This window comes from Gadus chalcogrammus, chromosome 18 (genome assembly GCF_026213295.1).
Source record: "Gadus chalcogrammus isolate NIFS_2021 chromosome 18, NIFS_Gcha_1.0, whole genome shotgun sequence".
Lineage (NCBI taxonomy): Eukaryota > Metazoa > Chordata > Actinopteri > Gadiformes > Gadidae > Gadus > Gadus chalcogrammus.
In genome coordinates this window covers 18,704,856-18,721,791 of record NC_079429.1, presented here as the reverse complement: position 1 = coordinate 18,721,791, position 16,936 = coordinate 18,704,856, and the positions used below count along the sequence as shown (strand labels likewise).

General features: G+C 49.7%; 1 protein-coding gene across 5 annotated transcripts in view; it reads right to left on the bottom strand.

Annotated features, from left to right (window-relative positions):
• Positions 1-16,936, bottom strand: part of si:ch73-103b11.2 (restin homolog) — a 56,233-nt gene that overhangs the window by 18,869 nt on the left and 20,428 nt on the right. For 2 of the 5 annotated variants that reach the window (XM_056576352.1, XM_056576354.1), the window contains exons 5-15: positions 16,031-16,115; positions 14,139-14,192; positions 12,912-13,164; positions 10,258-10,417; positions 5,980-6,121; positions 5,676-5,783; positions 3,375-3,431; positions 3,147-3,215; positions 2,829-2,918; positions 1,603-1,712; positions 1,313-1,351 (exon numbers count right to left, since the gene is read on the bottom strand). In XM_056576352.1, coding sequence (XP_056432327.1) covers positions 1,313-1,351; positions 1,603-1,712; positions 2,829-2,918; positions 3,147-3,215; positions 3,375-3,431; positions 5,676-5,783; positions 5,980-6,121; positions 10,258-10,417; positions 12,912-13,164; positions 14,139-14,192; positions 16,031-16,115 — 1,167 coding nt within the window. Of the gene's footprint in view, positions 1-1,312; positions 1,352-1,602; positions 1,713-2,828; positions 2,919-3,146; positions 3,216-3,374; positions 3,432-3,978; positions 4,830-5,675; positions 5,784-5,979; positions 6,122-10,257; positions 10,418-12,911; positions 13,165-14,138; positions 14,193-16,030; positions 16,116-16,936 lie in introns of those variants that run through there. The other 3 variants (XM_056576353.1, XM_056576356.1, XM_056576357.1) reach the window with 3 other exon arrangements.

Below are 16,936 nucleotides of genomic sequence, written 5' to 3'. Positions count from 1 at the left end.
ACAGAAGCAGGGTCAGTAACAGAACCAACATCAGGGTCAGAACCAGAGACTGGGTCAGTAACAGAACTAGGACCCTTAACAGAGGAAAGTCACCCAGTAAGCTGATAGCAGCTAGTCGACAACGCTAAGCAACCGTGAACACAGTCCATTCAGGAAGAAACACCTTTAGTCAGGTTGAGGCAACTGTGCAGAAGTCTCAATGGCTCTTATCAGCAGTACTAGCTACTAACAGAGGAAAGTAGCACAGATAGCAGTTAGCCCACGATGCTAGGGAACATGCCCACGGACAAGCAATTCCGGTCACAGAGAGACACGTGACAAGCAGATAGGCAGGTACATAAACCTATATAGACATAGTTAGACACTTATCGACACAGTCCATAGAGGGACAACAGTGCAACAGTCCTTAAAAGCTTGAAAACAGAAACAAGAAGCACATTTAGTGGTTAGCCGACGACGCTGGGCACGATGTCCATAAACACAGTCCATTCAGACAGAGGCACGCAGACACGGATACACATTTAGACTGAAGACTAAGTTTCATTCAGAACATGTGCAGCAGTCCTCACTAGCTAGCCTCAGTGCATGGACTAGCTTCATAACATAGCCTAGCCTTGTCGCATATGAAGCCTAACATGAACTAGGCAGAGCCATTAGCCTGAGTGGGGAGACGGCCAGGGTGTGCTGGGGAGACTTACTTATTGGCTAAAAGAAAGCAGAGCTTCCTCATAAAATGGAGACCCACGCAATCTCCTTTTTCCATTTTGTCGTGGGGCTGACTGTGATTGTGTATAAGTGTGTGTGTCTTCAAGTGTGTGTGTGTGTGTGTGTATGTGTATGTGTATGTGTGTGTGTGTGTGTGTGTGTGTGTGTGTGTGTGTGTGTGTGTGTGTGTGTGTGTGTGTGTGTGACCAGACAACAGCAGGTTCAGGAAGAGGTGTCCATGCAGAAATGACTAAAATATCCCACATTCTCCGGCACCGCCAGGAGATCCAGAATCCGGCACCGGCCAGTCTGACATCTGACACACACACTGATATACACACACACACAAACACACACTCATGTGGACACATACACACACATCTATAGGCACACACAGACACAGGGCTTATGACAGTCCTCACAACATATTTAGACGCCTCTCATCAACAACAGGGTGCTTCATCACATGACATTATCACATCAGCGCAAAGCTGCCGCAAGCCAGAGATCACATGACACGTAGAAGAACGCCAAGGCCAACATCACTGAGCGGTGACATCACTGGCTTGGAGGGGAAAGGGGGGGGAGGGAAGGCAAGCGGTCCAACCTTGACTTGAGAACTGACAGCTTCAGAGCTAGATGCTTTCTGAAGACATGACGTCCAGCAGAGCGAGACCGAGAGAGAGAGAGAGACATAGAAAGAGAGAGAGATATAGAAAGAGAGAGAAAGAGAAAGAGAAAGAGAGAGAGAGAGAGAGAGACCAAAGGAGAGGGAGGTGGAGAGAAAGGTTAATAGTTTCATCACAAGGCATTGTGAGTGCAGGGTTATGTGGTTGTGCTGGGTTGTGAATGAGTGAGGCTGCTAGGGGAGGGTCTTGGCTCCTGGGCGGTCCTTACCGGGTGACGTCTGGGGCCGTGGCCGGCCGCACGTTCTTCAGGATGGCCTGGATCCAGTTCCTCCTGATGCCCGACGTCATGGCCGACAGTGTGCACGCTCCCTCCTTACTCTGGAGGAGGAGGAGCGGGAGGAGGAAGAGGAGCGGGAGGAAGAGGAGGAGGATCAGGAGGTGGAGGAGCAGGAGGAAGAGGAGGAGGAGCAAGATAAGAAGGAGGAAGAGGAGGAGGGGCAAGAGGAAGAGGAGGAGGATCAGGAGGAGGAGGAGGAGGACAGAAGGAAGAGGAGGAGGAGCGGGAGGAGCAGGATCAGAAGGATCAGAAGGAGGAAGAGGAGCAGGAGGAAGAGGAGGACTTTAACAACGGCAGTATCGTGTTATCATGTTGGTAACTCTGTAGTGGTCATCATGTTGGAAATGTTGGGTAAGGCAGAAAACCTGGCGAGGGTCTGACCAGGTTCATGAACTGTGTGCAAGTATGCGTCAGTATGTGTATGCACATGACTATGAATAACTGTGGATACATGCCTGTGTGTGTCTGTCCCGTGTGCCGAGTTTGTGCACATGTGGACGTGCTTTGTGCATGTGCCGGCAGAGTGTGGGCTGTGTGGTGAATTTGTGCTGTCCATGTGTGCGTCTGAGTGTGTGTGTGCGTGTGCGTTTGAGTATGTGTGCATTTGCGTGTGCGTGTGGGTGCGCGTGTGTGTAGGGTGCAGGGAGGCGGATGCAGCCAGCAGAGTTATGCGTGGCGAGACAAGGTGTAGACAGGTTGTGTGTCTGGTGAGTGACAGCCTCAAGGCTGAGAACCCCAGGTGTAGACAGGCTTGGATCGGGGGGGGGGGGGGGGGATGCCTAGTGATGGGGGCCAGTGACTTATTTTGAGATGAGAAGGACCTGTCTAGCTCAGAGCGAGGCATTAAGCTGGTAGAGCGAGGCATTAAGACTAGCCGGGTTGGAGGTTGGATACCCTGTCTCGCTCACCCGGTAGAGCAGGGCATTAGCACTGGTTTCATTCCCACAAGGGCTAACCCTGTTATGTATGTGGTCAGACAGTGGGGCTCAGACAGTAGGAGTCCACAATGGGCGTCAGACCGTGGGGGGCAGTAGGGGTCAGACAGTCGGGGTCTGACAGTGGGGGTCCATAGGGGTCAGACAGTAAGGGTCAGACGCGAGGGGGTTAGGTAGTGTTTATAGCCCGGTGGGTGCGCTTTGTTGGTGTGTGGAACTCACAAGGATCTGAAAGCCATAGTTCCTCTGTACGGGGAACTCGGTGACATCGTAACAGGAAGACAGGTCCACCTCCCCGTCCAGATCACACGCCTGCACACACATTAGGAACCTCTTTTCAGCTACACTTCTGTGTCTACAGCAATATTTTCCTATTTAGTTTGCTGTATTTTAGTGTTTAGGATTTTAATCACATAAATTATGTTTAATATTTTAACACAATTGCTTTAGCAAAGCAATTGTGAAGGAACAAATGCTCACCAGGATAACAAAGGACTTTAGTTGTATACAATATTGGTATGACAGCGTGAATACTGGTACCTCTTCTGCGATGGAGTCCTTGTAGTACCTCAGGCTCTGGTCGGTCAACACAAACCAGTGCTTCTTCCACTGCAGACACCATCAAACACACAGGTAGGAATTCAGAAGAGTTTGAAGCTTCTCATCATCATTATCATCATTCTCACCACAAGAGAGTGTATAAAGGAATATGTACCAGTATGGAATACTTTTCCCTTCCCCAGTAAAACCAGTGAGGAGGTCACCTACCATTCCGTCATCGTACAGCTTGGTCATCCATCCCTTCTTGAAGTTCAGCAGATCAGGCTGCCAAAAGAAACGAGACAAAAGGTCAGTTTCCTGAAGCGCAGGATTAATCTTTATTGTGTTGCGGCGGCGTTCCACTCCCCCTCCCCAGAACACTCGGGACCACAGCAGAACGTGGCCCCGGCTCCGTCCCGCTTGGACCATATACCGGGGGAAACTGACATCACACCCAAAACAACAACAACTCAACACTTTGTTATTATCTGTTTTACAGGCATTTCTTTGAGTTCCACATAAAGTGTGACTCCAAACGTTCATCTCTTTTGTTGTATTCCATACATCTTCAAAGGTCAATCTTTGGAAATGTCGAAGGTGGCGTTGAACAAAGATAGATTTGTCTACATTATATTTGGAGACAAATTTCCAATATTGGACCTGAAGCATAAAAGTCATAAAAGTAAATGTACAGAATTTGTTAAGTACGTGGTTGCAAGCAGTTAAGAACCAGAACACAGAACCAACTTGGCAACCCCAGCACCGAGCCTAATGCCCCCCATCAGTTTCTCCAAACCCCTCCCGGGGACCAGGGGTCCACCCACACCCCTACCTTGTTTCTACTGATCTTCAGATGCACAGGAAACGACTGACACAGAGTCATCCTGAGGGCCACACATCTCCAGTAAACCAGCACCCACACGGAGACACAGGCCAACGCAGACGGCAGACCGGCACACTCCAACCCAGGCAGACTGACTAACACCTCCGGACCCGGACTGACGCTAGCCCAGGGAGTCAGCTCTCTATTTATATCACTGGTCTGGGGGGTCGGGGTGTTGGGTGGGTATGTGGACATCAATACCCCCCTACCCCCCCTCCCATTCCCCTCCGGTTGTTTTGGTTGTGCATGTGTGGGAGGTGCAGAGTTTTTGTGTGTGTGTGTTTGTGTGAGCGTGAGGCCACCTCCATACGTTGAGGTTCAGGCACTGTGAGGCCCAGGTCAGCTATAGCATCGTCCTCACTGGACCCTCAGTGAGGACGGCACATATAGACAGTCTAGTGAAACTCTCCACCAGTTTCAGCATCGCCCTTTCAGGAGTTTTCCTTAAACTTCAATAAAAAAAGTGGGGGAATGATCTGTAGCAGAGTTGTTAGACCTTCCAAAGGAGCAAATACCTGATTTGTGATGATTAATACGACTGGAAGGAGTGATATCAGTGAAGTGAATCATCGATTGTTTTCCTGTTTTTGACGCGATGCTTCCAGCCATGGCAGCTGTGTCAAGTTCCCTGAACTCTGGTGTTGTCATGTGCCGGGGAGGGGCCTCCAGTGGCCGCCTGCTGACCCCTGATCGACACTGAGTTGTGTTCCTCTCTGGGGTTGTTCTGCCTGCTCACTGACGGAGCTTGTTCTACACCAGGCACCAATGCCTGGTGTAGAACACCAGGCATTGGTGCCTGGTGTAGAACACCACAGAGGGCCGTCAGTGTGGTCCACCTCTCACTGTTTCTCCTTGGGTCATGTGGTCCGTAAGGCCCACCCCCACTTGGCTTTCCTCAGAGATGGGAATGGTTTCTGGCCCTTTCCCACGGTCAGCCCTAACCCTGCGCTCTACTGAGTAGGGAGAATTTTTTATTCGTCTCTTCCTGCTCAATTGTTAGCGTGGCAATTCCATACTTGATTAGAGTGGTTGAAAAGTGTTCTCAGTGCCAGTGTGCCCGTCATGGTACTACCAAGGTAGTGTTATTGTGAGCAAAAACATGGTGCGCCAAAGCGTGAGTCACTTCTGTGACTGATGTATATGATCCGGTGAGGCAGTCAAACTAAAGAGGTTTGATTCGTTTCCTGACAACACCCTCATGCGGGTCCGTTCTCCAGAAGCTTCCTTTCTGAGGTAAGGACAGATCTCCATGAGTATTAGGTTTCAACATCAGGAGCCACTCAGAATTTGATCCAAACATGTCAGGTTTGTACAAAAAAAACAGAAAAAACCCGACCTGCCACACCACAGTGCTGTTACCACACCACAATGCGGTTGTCACACCACAATGTGCGGCTCCGGGGCTGCAGCTGGCTGCTACTCGACCCGCCTGCAGTGCGGTACAATGTACCACCTGGTGGCGTCTTGTGGAACTACAACAACAACAACGACCGGTAAGAGCGGCTAATGACCGAGGGTCAGGGGGGCTCAGTGGTGTGGAACAGGACAGGAGCCCTTCTTATGCTGGAATGATATAACATGAATCCAGTTTTTATATATATAAAAACTGTATATAAAAACTTTTTACATATATAAAAACTCCTCACTGTGGCGGATGCGTCGGCTGCTCTGCGGTCCAGAGACTTGGCTCTTCTCAGGCTGGAGGCGGCGGAAACATCTGTGCTGGGGCCCCTTCCAGCATCCAAGGACATCTCCTGAGAGGAAACAGTCGAGAAGAACTCTATAAACATAGATTAAAGTATCATAAGAGACAATTGATACAATAAATACTACTGTGGACTTTAATGTAACGCAAGATCTACCTAATAATCTCAAATTGATTAAACTGTTACCAGTCTATGATGAATACTTTTTCGTGTACATTCTTGATTATACGAATAAAACATTTACTGGTCGGTTTGCCATGTAGCGTCGCTCAGCCCTGCCCTGTCTCGGAGCAGACACCGGGTCAGAGGCCGTCTCCGTGGAGACCTGCGTGTCCATGCACTCCAGGGGCGGACCTTCCTTAATGCGACCAATCACCTGCGAGCGCCTGGAACACAAACAGGAAGAGGGAGAGGCTCACTCTCCATCACCCGACATCCTGTATGAGTGTATGAGTATGAGTAATAACTTATCAACTTATATTTTGTTCTGAATTTTCTTAGGCACAGCAATTGTGACAAACATTTTAATGAATTCATTAGAAAAGTTATCAGATTCTGAAGTTAAATATCCACATATATCTAAATATATAAATTCCCATATTTTTATCTGGAACTAATAAAGTACGTCTTATCTAAAATATAGGCAGACTAAATTAGGATTTATAGCTGATTGCCTTCTTGTTCAATGTATGCACCAAAACCAAACTAATTCCTGTATACCGAGCCGGATGCACTAAGACGTATCAGACTGTGACTTTTCACTATTTCAGCGTGGTTTGACGCTGTTTCTCATGGGGTCTCTGGGCTGTGATCTGAGGTGTTTGGAGGGATTCCAGGGCCAGACGTGGTATACAGCGTCTGAGCTAACCAAAGCTGTTTCTACATGAAGTGTGGAGGACTTGATGAGGCAGTGAAGACACCAGCCTCACGGAGCCCTGCAGCAGTGTGGAGAACATGATGGACAGGGTCAATGTCTTCTCCTCTGGAGAGCAGCAGAACTTCTAGAACAGTGTTTCCAACCTGCAATGCCTCCCAGATCCCAGGATGTTCTTCTGACCTAATGAGCCATAGCTACTTGATGAGAGCCTCATGAGACCAGCCAGATGCACAAATTAGCGTTTCCCAATGAGCTTCAGTCCGCCCTTTGCTGAGCAGTCATTTATTTGCACATATGGAAATCAATCAAACGACGTTGTCCAATAAACATCAGATGAAATAACTAAGTGACACTCTCTTCCCTCTTGCTTGAAGACGAAAAAACATCTTCTCCTTTAAGACGAACCTTGCATGCTAATTTCTCCTCACCTTTCAACATGGTTATTTGGACTATTTCAGATCAAATGTTTTTTAATTGACTGTCCGTGTTCCACTCTGCAATGCGGCGCCAGTTTCTTTAATTCTGCAGACTTCGTCTTCAAGTGAAACCCCTCCCCTTGGCGCTGATTGGTCCTATTATGTAATCATTCATGGAAGAGGCTTTAAATGGCCTGGAGGCCAGACTGATCCACAGAGTGGAACAGAAGGAGAACTCAGAGATAGGGAAGGCCTCTAAAGGAGAACACAATTATGCATGTTGATGGCAGAAATTAGTAAACAACCCCCACCATCCCATTAGCTGGCCTCATGATTCAGCTGCGGCTCATAGGTACCTCACTGGGTCGTTGATGTAACGGGAGGACTGAAGGATTGTGTTCAAATGATGGGCGGGGAAGCAGAACCACGATATAAGAAGTTTTGGTTGCAAGAAAGTTCAGACCTCAAAAGGGGGTTCCAGGCAAAGAGAGGTATGGAACCACACTGTTCTAGAACCACTGTTCTCCGACCACTGTTGTAGAAGGTTCTGGTGGAAGATGTTTGGAGACATTGAGCGTGTGCCAGGTGGTGACGGAGGAGATGTGTGTGTTATGTTGGGACACCCATCTGAAGATGAAGAAGATGAAGGGTTAGGGTTCAGATCCCAGGGACAGCAGGTGGAAGAGGACCCATGGGGGGAAAGAGAGCGAGTGAATGAGCAAGTGAGCGAGTGAGTGAGTGAGTGAGCGAGTTCATACTAGAGTTTGAGGTTTCCGTCCGACCGCAAGCCAGCGCGAAGGGTCATCTAAATTGCCAACTTACTTTATCGGCTTACGTTGGGTTCGGCTGTGTTTACTTAATACTTTGAAAAGCCAGCTGTTGCGGGCGATTTCAGTTTGGTTGCATCAGAGGACAAGGGGGGAAGGTTTGAGGAACGCGTTGCCAACGTACATCATCACAACAATGGAGGGTTACTTCAATGTAAAAGTTGCGACAAGACAGGAAATGCAGCGCAGTAGAGGAGCCTAGACTTGTTTAATAAGACGGTTAGCATATTACACGTCTCTGGTTTTATTCATTTTTTGGGATCATACTAATGTTAGAACACAAGTCAATTCTTAATTAATCTATTTAGGACTGATCTATTAACATCTTTGACAAGAGGGCCGCGTTCCCCATGCCATGAAACTACCGCTGGTCTGTCCCAGGTTTTTAACGACTGTCCTACGGTGGGCGACGGTCACCTAAACCAACCCACCGTCATAACCACCCTTAACCCAAAGACTTCAGCGTCCTCCTCTCTCTGTTCCTCCAATCAGTTGCTCTGTGGTGGCACGCTGCGCTCCCGTTGGCCAGAGAGAAGTGGAAAGAGGTTTCAAATGCCTTGTGAAATCAGAGCCAGCGGAGAACACTGCTGAAGAATCAAGGTTTTATCAACTGATAGTTTTTTCCTTTTCATTTCTACAGTGTTATCTTAATAACGCAGGGAGCAAAACTACAATATCAACTAGGAGGGCTGCTTGCACGCCGGTGGCTTTCAAAACCACTCAGCGGTCCGAGTTCGACCTGGTTCCACAGAACTTTAATGTTTACACAGCTTCCATGTACGAGAAAAGGCCTTCTTCCAACCATCACAAAGCAAACAGGGGCTTTGAACATAATGCAGGTTTTGATGAATTGCAAGTGAATTGTTTATTCATTGATTCTTATGCAGTGGCCACGTATTGGTAAAATAGCCACAAAGTATATTTCGTCATTTTGCTGCGTGATCCATCTGCTGCGACACAACTGAGCCCACGCACCTCTGACCGAGCAGGGGGGGGGCAATGGTTTTAAAAATGGCGGGCTGTAATCAGGTTCTTGCTTATAAAAGCGGAGCAAAAGTGCGGTTTCGGGCCGGGTTCGGACAGAAATTTGACGGGCTTGAACTTTAACAGGCTCAACCTTTCAGGCCCGCTCTTATTGATATTTGTAAGTGCTTCTCAACCTATGGGGTGAGAACACATTAGGGATCACCTGCTGGCGGATGGTGTCGCTCGCGGGAGATTTCTGACCTTTGAGCTAAGGCTGTTGGGTGATACATTTTGACCAGAGGGGTCTTTAACAGTGGGGGGCATCGAGGGGGTCTATTTGTGTGGGTGGTCCGTGTGTGTGTGTGTGTGTGTGTGTGATGAGATCCCAGAGCAGAGGTGAAATGACAAGCAGCAGGAGTCAGTGGCGTCGGTGGAGGGGAGGAGCCAGGGGCCACAAGGGGCCGCCGGACCCAGGGGCCCTTGGGAGAGGAGCTGCAGAAGCTCCTTGGTGAGGCCCCTGGAAGAGAGCAGAAGCAGAAGAGAAAAGTAGAAGAAGGCAGAAACTGGTGGGAGATGCAGAAGACGTCCGAGCTCCCCGGCCCCCTGACGTCTCCAGCAGGGGGGGCTAGACGCCGGAGGCCGAGGAGCTGAGACTGAAACCTAAAGACCAGCTTTGGGAATCCATTTTGTTTTAAATGTCTGGAGTAAAAGACGGATTCAAATGTGTCACTTCTGTACCACTGTATCATATGTTACCCAAAGAAATGTTTTTCAAATTCCCTCGAGATACTTTTCACTCTGTGTAGTTGTGTTTTAGACTAGGTGGTGCAGCGGTTACTCCAGTGTTGATTGCATGCGTAGATAAAGGTTCTCAGCCTCCCCTCTGTGTTACTGGGTCAAACGCTCTTCTTTCCAACAGTGTGGTGAGCACGTGTTGCTGATGTTACACACCCTGACGTTACACACCCAACCCGTAGTGAACAGCTGCTCTAGACGCTACAGCAGCGCCTCCCTAAAGCCATCACGCCGCCGCCGGCCGGACGTCTCACCTGCGCTCCTCGCCAAACAGCCGCGCCACCTCCTCGCGCCCGGGGCTCCGGGTCCGCGCACGCAGCTCCTGCCGCTTGCGCTCCGAGCGGAACGCCTCGCGGTAGTTCAGCCGCCGCGCGCGAGGGACGTCCGATAGCGCCGCGTACTCCCGGCCAGCCCGGCCCCCACCGCCGCCTCCTCCACCTCCTCCTCCACCTTCTCCTCCTCCCCCTCGCCCCTCCACACCGGGGCCGGGGGGCCCCGTGCTGCTGGGCTCAGAGTCCAGGGAGCTCTGGGAGGAGCTGACGGTGGAGTAGCTGGGGGAGAGCAGGGGCCCCGGAGGGGGGAGGGGCTCTGGGGAGGGGGGGGCGGGAGGGGGGTCCGACGGGGACGGAGAAGGGGCGTACCTGTGGTTGGAGGTCCCCGGGGGGACGGGGGCGGCGGAGAGGGGCAGGTGCTGGGGGGGGTGCTGCAGGGAGTCGAAGGGCTCGTACTTGGTCTTCTCCAGGGAGAAGTAGCCGCTCTCCACGCGAGGCTTACGGCCGCCGCCCGCCACCACCGCGCCGTCTGCGACCACCAGGGGGCGGGGAGGAAGAGGTTGTTAAAGGGCCCTGTTCCAGCACCAGGGCACGGGAAGGGGCTGACTGAAGGTATCATAGACGTCACGACAAAGGGACCTCAGCAGCGAGGGGTTTGTGGGAGTGTGGAGCTCTGCCCGGAGGGGAACACCTGTAGTACAACGCCACGGTGTGTGTGTGGAGGTGTGGAGCTCGTTTTTGGAACGCTATTGATTTTGAGGACGGTGTGCTTCGGCTTCCGAAGGATGTGGAGAAAAAAAAGGGTCAGAGCGGCGGATTATTCGGATGTCCGCATCAGACTGAGGGTGAAGCTTCTCAGTGTAACGCCACGGTGCTTTCATATACAACGTCGCTCACTATATCGCCCATACACGGTGTATGTTACACCACGTCGGTACTAAAGAAGCATCACAAAGTTGCAGTGGGGCGTAACACCTCTTTCATCCTATGGCCCAAACCTATGGCCCAAAATCTTCAGCCAAATTCCAGCTGAAAATGTGGCTTCACCGTAGGGCTGGGCGATTTGGCCTAAAAATAAAATCTCGATTTTTTCTAACTAATGGACGATTTTCGATTTAAACCTCGATTTATTTTTTCTGTTTTTCTCTAAACAAATTCCATTGAAACCCATGTACGTGTGTGGCGCTTATGGGGTGTCGCACCACACTCACCAACGCAGGGGTCTACAACCCGCTGATTTAAGAGTATCACGATTATCAACAATCATGGAAAGCTGAGTAGGTTTATCAGTTTTAATAACAGTATGAACAAATAGAACACAAAATGACAAGTTGTCCTTTGTATATCTATAGTAGCAATAGCACATGCTAAACAAGGACAACATCTACTCAGAATAATTGAATGAACTGTTTACATCCATGGCTAACCAGTGCATGAGAAGGAGATGACAGGAGACTAATGTTTCACTCTTTCAATTGCTCTAATTTGAGCTCTTACTGTTGTTATCTAACATACCATACAGTAATTTAATTGTGTAAAAGTGTGAAATTACTGCCCCTTAAAAATGACCATGAATTAGCTATACTCTCATTTGCATAGTGATTAACATTATGAATTTAAATTGTGTATACCAACTGTATGTTGGCTGACATTTACCTATAACTTTTTTTCCCTCCACTCTAACCAAGGATGCCTGTTTTTAAATTCCCTAGCCTGACACCCAGTCTGAAAGGCTGGCCAGGGGTCCTCATCTAAAAGTAACAAGGAGATATAAAGTGGGATTAAAACATTGTCTTCTGTTGACTACTTATTATGTGGTTTACACATTAATATGGGAGGACTGGACACACACACACACACACGCACGCACGCACGCACGCACACGCGAGAAGGAGGGGCTCGGCCCGCTAACTAACGTGCAGAGATGCAGGGGCAGCTTCGCGCTTCGTAACAGAGACAGGGCAGAGCGCGATGCGCGCAGCGGGAATTTTATGAATGGTGAATGTAGGAGATAACTTCCCCTGCTTAAAGTATTTTATTGCAGTTATACCAAACCGATATTTCCGAAAATAAACACAGAAGTGAAAGATCTGTCACAAGACGATTGATACGTATCCGTGCACATTTTTAAGTGGGTATACGCAAAATCTGGTGCGTTCCTAGTGGGTATACGGCGTATACCTGCGTATCACGTAGACTACACCACTGCTTGTAACTAAGAGAACACACATGTGAGTTGTTGATCACAAATTATTGTATACATAACGTCATCTTTGCAAAAGACGTTTAACTGAAAAGTGTTTCAATCGACCCGGCTCTCCCCCAAGTCTGTCGGGGGCGAGGTGAATGTGATTGCAGTAGGCTGAGTTTTGCGCGCGTTCTGGAAAGTGAGAGAGGAGGCTACTACGGAGTCTATTCAGCAAAACAAATCGGAAGAGTCTAGAACTGTTTTTAAATCGCGATTTTTCGGTTCAGCCATTTCACAAACCGTAGGAAAGAAAAAATGCAAATTAATCGATTAAACCGAAAAAATCGCCCAGCCCTACTTCACCGGCCCTTTACCTTAACTTAACTCAACTCATCGACATTCATCTCTGGGGTTTCATGACCTCTTGAACTGTAAAGCTGTCACCACTCGCTGAGCCTTCATGGTGGGCGGGGCCAGCCCTGCTCATGTATACTTATGGATTTGAACGTTTCTCCACCAGGACGCTGCACTCACCGCACCAACCATTTCAACTTTGACCCTGGGCTGATGCTGACCTCTTGAAGCGCGTCCAACAGATTACAGCGTTCTACGGATCAACGGATTCTAAACCCCCACCGCTCTCTTCCTTTCTCAACCTGAATACATGTTTTATGAGTGTGTTGGCTGGTACTCCACTAAACTCGACCCCTTAACATCTCAGAGACCATAAGTAGTCACTAGCGAGTCGCCGTCTAAATCGGCCATGTTTGACAACAGTGTGAGCAGCACGCCAGTTGAAACGTTGTTCCGCGCCCACCCCCCCCCCCCGGCTCACCGTCCTGGGTGGCGGGGGCGCCGCTGCGGTCCTGGGGCTGGTCCAGCTGGCTGATGCAGGACGAGCTGCGGCTGTAGGGGATGGAGGCGGGGGCCCGGGACCAGCGGGCGGGGGCCTCGTCCTGCCACAGGCTGGCCCGGGTGGCCGGGACCCGCTCGGCGCCCGCAATGCTGCTGCCGCCGCCCCCTGGTCCCCAGCAGAGACCCCCGCTGTCGCCCACGCTGGTGACCGCCACCTTGGCCGGGCCAGGCTCCTGTAGGGGGGAGGAGGAGGAGGAGGGGGAGGAGGAGGGGGAGGAGGAGGGTGAGGAGGGGGGTGACGGTGTAAGAGGTGAGAGGAGGTGACCAGAGGACCGCCCCCACCAGAGAGAGCGACAGAACGAGACAGGGTCGACGACAGTGACAAGGTTTTATTTTTTATTATATGGTTTGTATGCCGTGGCAATACAAACGGGTTTGTCAGGCCAGTACATTTTAATAAAGGAGACAAGGAGACACAGAACGCGACAGGGTGAGAGAGAGAAAGATAAGAGAATGAAAGGACAACTCGACAAAAGAACAAAGAGCTCTTTGAGGGTAGACATACCTGAATTACACACACAACCACCAACACGTGCACACATTCAACACATAGACTAATTAGCTCTCTGCCAACCCACATCTGCTAACACAACAGCTCCAAGGCACAGGAGAGAGGGGGAGAGACACACACACACACACACACACACACACACACACACACACACACACACACACACACACCACACACACACACACACACACACACACACACACACACACACACACACACACACACACACACACACACACACACGGGCAGGAAGCCACTCAGAAAGACGGACAAAGAGAGGCAGGAAGGCAGACAGACAGACATGGAGAGAACCAGAAAGACACACAGACAGAGGATGAGTAAGACAGATAGACCCAAAGACACAGACAGAGAGAGAACCAGACAGATAATCAAAGACAGTCAGACAGACAGACCGACGGAGCGAGATACAGACAGACAGAGGGACAGAGTGAGATACAGACAGACGGACGGACCATCAGAGCCAGGGAGAGAGAGGAGAACACAGGTCGAGAACACCCCATCACCAGGATTGATAGTGATCAGAATCAGGATAAGATTAGGATTAAGATGGGGATCAAGATGTGGGATTCAACCATCACAGCACAGGGGGAGAACGAGTTTAGAGCCACAACTCACAGCGTGCCCGTTCAACTCTTCAGCGGAAAAGTGACCGTTTGGAGTTATGGTGTCCTGCCAATAATAAGACACCTTATTGGTTAAACTGACCAATAATAGTTCAAACAAGATACAACTTATTTCCCTCTGTTATGAGAACTCTCATCGGGGTGGAAGGTTTGACCACAGATACTGCAGGTGGTTTCTGAATGGCTTAGATAGCGCCAAAACAAACCCACTGGTCATAACATGGACGGGAAGGAAGTTACAGGCCCCAATAAAATAAATAAAATAACAGCATTCAACCACCAGGTGGGGCTGTGGCTGGATTTGACTGTTTAGTTGTTCTTTATAACTCAGACGACTGTAATTATTACAAGTGCTGTCATTAATGGGACTCTCAGTCTTATTCCTGTCCTGGTCGTTCTGCAGTGAACCCATCATTCCCTGTGTGACATTAAGTGCATCGGTACGTCTCTATCCACTCTAGTATCAACGTGTGAAGTAGAGCAGAGTGTTCTGTGTGTTGTTTGCCCTCTGAGGAGAGGAAAGTGCCTGTTCCTCGACATGCGCTGGGATTGCTTCAGCCAGACCCTCCCAGAAGGTAAACACGTGAACCACCCCACCCCGCACCTCCGCCAGGTACGGAGAACCATGGACGCCTCCTCGTCAGGGCCGTGGACGTCAACACCCGAGTGACCGTAGAACCCCCCCTCCCCCTGCTCTGAGGGTCTATCTGTAGGGGGGCATTGCTGTGCTGAGGTTGAGGGTCCGACAGGGGGTCCAAAGGATTATGTGAGTGGGTCCTAAAGATTTTCACTTTGCTTTGTTATACCGAACAAAGATGTTAACGTCGGAGGTAAAGTATTGCTGATCGATAGAGCTGCGAGTAGAAACGGAAGCATGTCTCTGCTTGTTCCATTTTAAACATCTAGCCTTAGTGTTAAAGGTCTCTATTGCTTAACCTTTCATCATTAAAACATACAAACCAATTCATTCCTATTCTTATAATGAGGCTAAATGATAACTGGATCATCAGTTGTTAGTGACATGGTAGAAAAAGGGCTCAGCCAATCACCTGGAGAAAGAAGGGGCTAGGCTAAAACAGCATCACCTGGAGAGGACATGGAAGGTCCGCTGTATGACCTGGGGAGTGGGGGTCAGGCTATGACCTGGAGAAAGAAAGGAGGGTCCTGTGTATGACCTGGGGAGTGGGGGTCAGGCCATCACCTGGAGAAAGAGAGGAGGGTCCGGTGTATGACCTGGGGAGTGGGGGTCAGGCTATCACCTGGAGAAAGAGAGGAGGGTCCTGTGTATGACCTGGTGAGTGGGGGTCAGGCTATGACCTGGAGAAAGAGAGGAAGGTCCCTGTGTATGACCTGGGTGAGTGGGGTTCAAGGCTAATGACCTGGAGAAGAGAAGGAGGGGCCTGGTGTATGACCCTTGGGAGTGGGGGTCAAGGCTATGACCTGGAAAGAAAGGGAGGGTCCCGTGGATGACCTGGGGAGTGGGGGTCAGGCTAATGAACCTGGAGAAGGAGAGGAGGGTCCTGTGAATATATTACCTGGGGAGTGGGGGTCAGGCTATGACCTGGAGAAAGAAAGGAGGGTCCCGTGTATGACCTGGGGAGTGGGGGTCAGGCTATGACCTGGAGAAGGAGAGGAGGGTCCTGTTGTATGACCTGGGAGGTGGGGGTCAGGCTATGACCTGGAGAAAGAGAGGAGGGTCCTGTGTATGACCTGGGGAGTGGGGGTCAGGCTATGACCTGGAGAAGGAGAGGAGGGTCCTGTGTATGACCTGGGGAGTGGGGGTCAGGCTATGACCTGGAGAAAGAGAGGAGGGTCCTGTGTATGACCTGGGGAGTGGGGGTCAGGCTATCACCTGGAGAGGACAGGGAGGGTCCGGGGTATTACCTGGGGAGTGGGGGGCTCCACCTTACGCTTCTTCTTCAGGTTGTGTTTGTTGGTTCGGGGGTAGATAGTCAATGCCTCCTGCCACCTGTAGAGACCAGAACACACAGCCCACACCTTCATCACAGAGAGGAAGAGGAGGATGACAGGAGATGCAATAGATCCAGGTTGGACATCCATCTACTCATCGTCCTCACATTGCAGACATAAACTCTGTGGATCTGTCTCCTCAGTTCCTGACCCTTATTGCGTTGCGTTCATAACGTCTCTCTGGAGGGAGAGGCTGACCTGTGAGCTGCTTATCCTTTTAAAAAAGGCAAATGTCTTCATCTTTCAAAATTCATCATATTTTTTAATCACAGGCATGTTCTGATATTTTTGCTGCTATTACACGTAAATTTCCCCTTGTAGATTAATATAATACCAGTCTAATCTGATCCAACATAATCCGATCCAAACTCTGCCATGGAGTTAACATGGGAGTGGATTTTAAATTAAAAAAAAATTATGTACACTTGATGAAGTGATCTTATAGTTTTTAAGTCAGTTCATTTTTTAATTATACTGGTTTTGCGGCAGGCCAACTCTTCTTTCAGTATCCTTGTTTTGGAAACCTTGTTTTTAAATATGTATATATTTTAGGCATTCTTATTTTAGAAGGTATAAATGTGTGTGTTTATCAGCCGGTCACTGGGGTTGGAGTGACGTCAGAGTTCAGGGGTTAAGGGTCGGAGTTCAGGGGATAAGGGTCCGATAAGGACCAGGAGAGATGGTGGATTAGCACTCCCTGGTACGACCACCAGGGGGTAGACACCCACATCATTCCACCTCTAGAAGGGTCAGATATGGTTTGTGGGTGCCAATGTGATCCAGAGCATGATATGGGCCATACCCATATCCGTGCAGAAA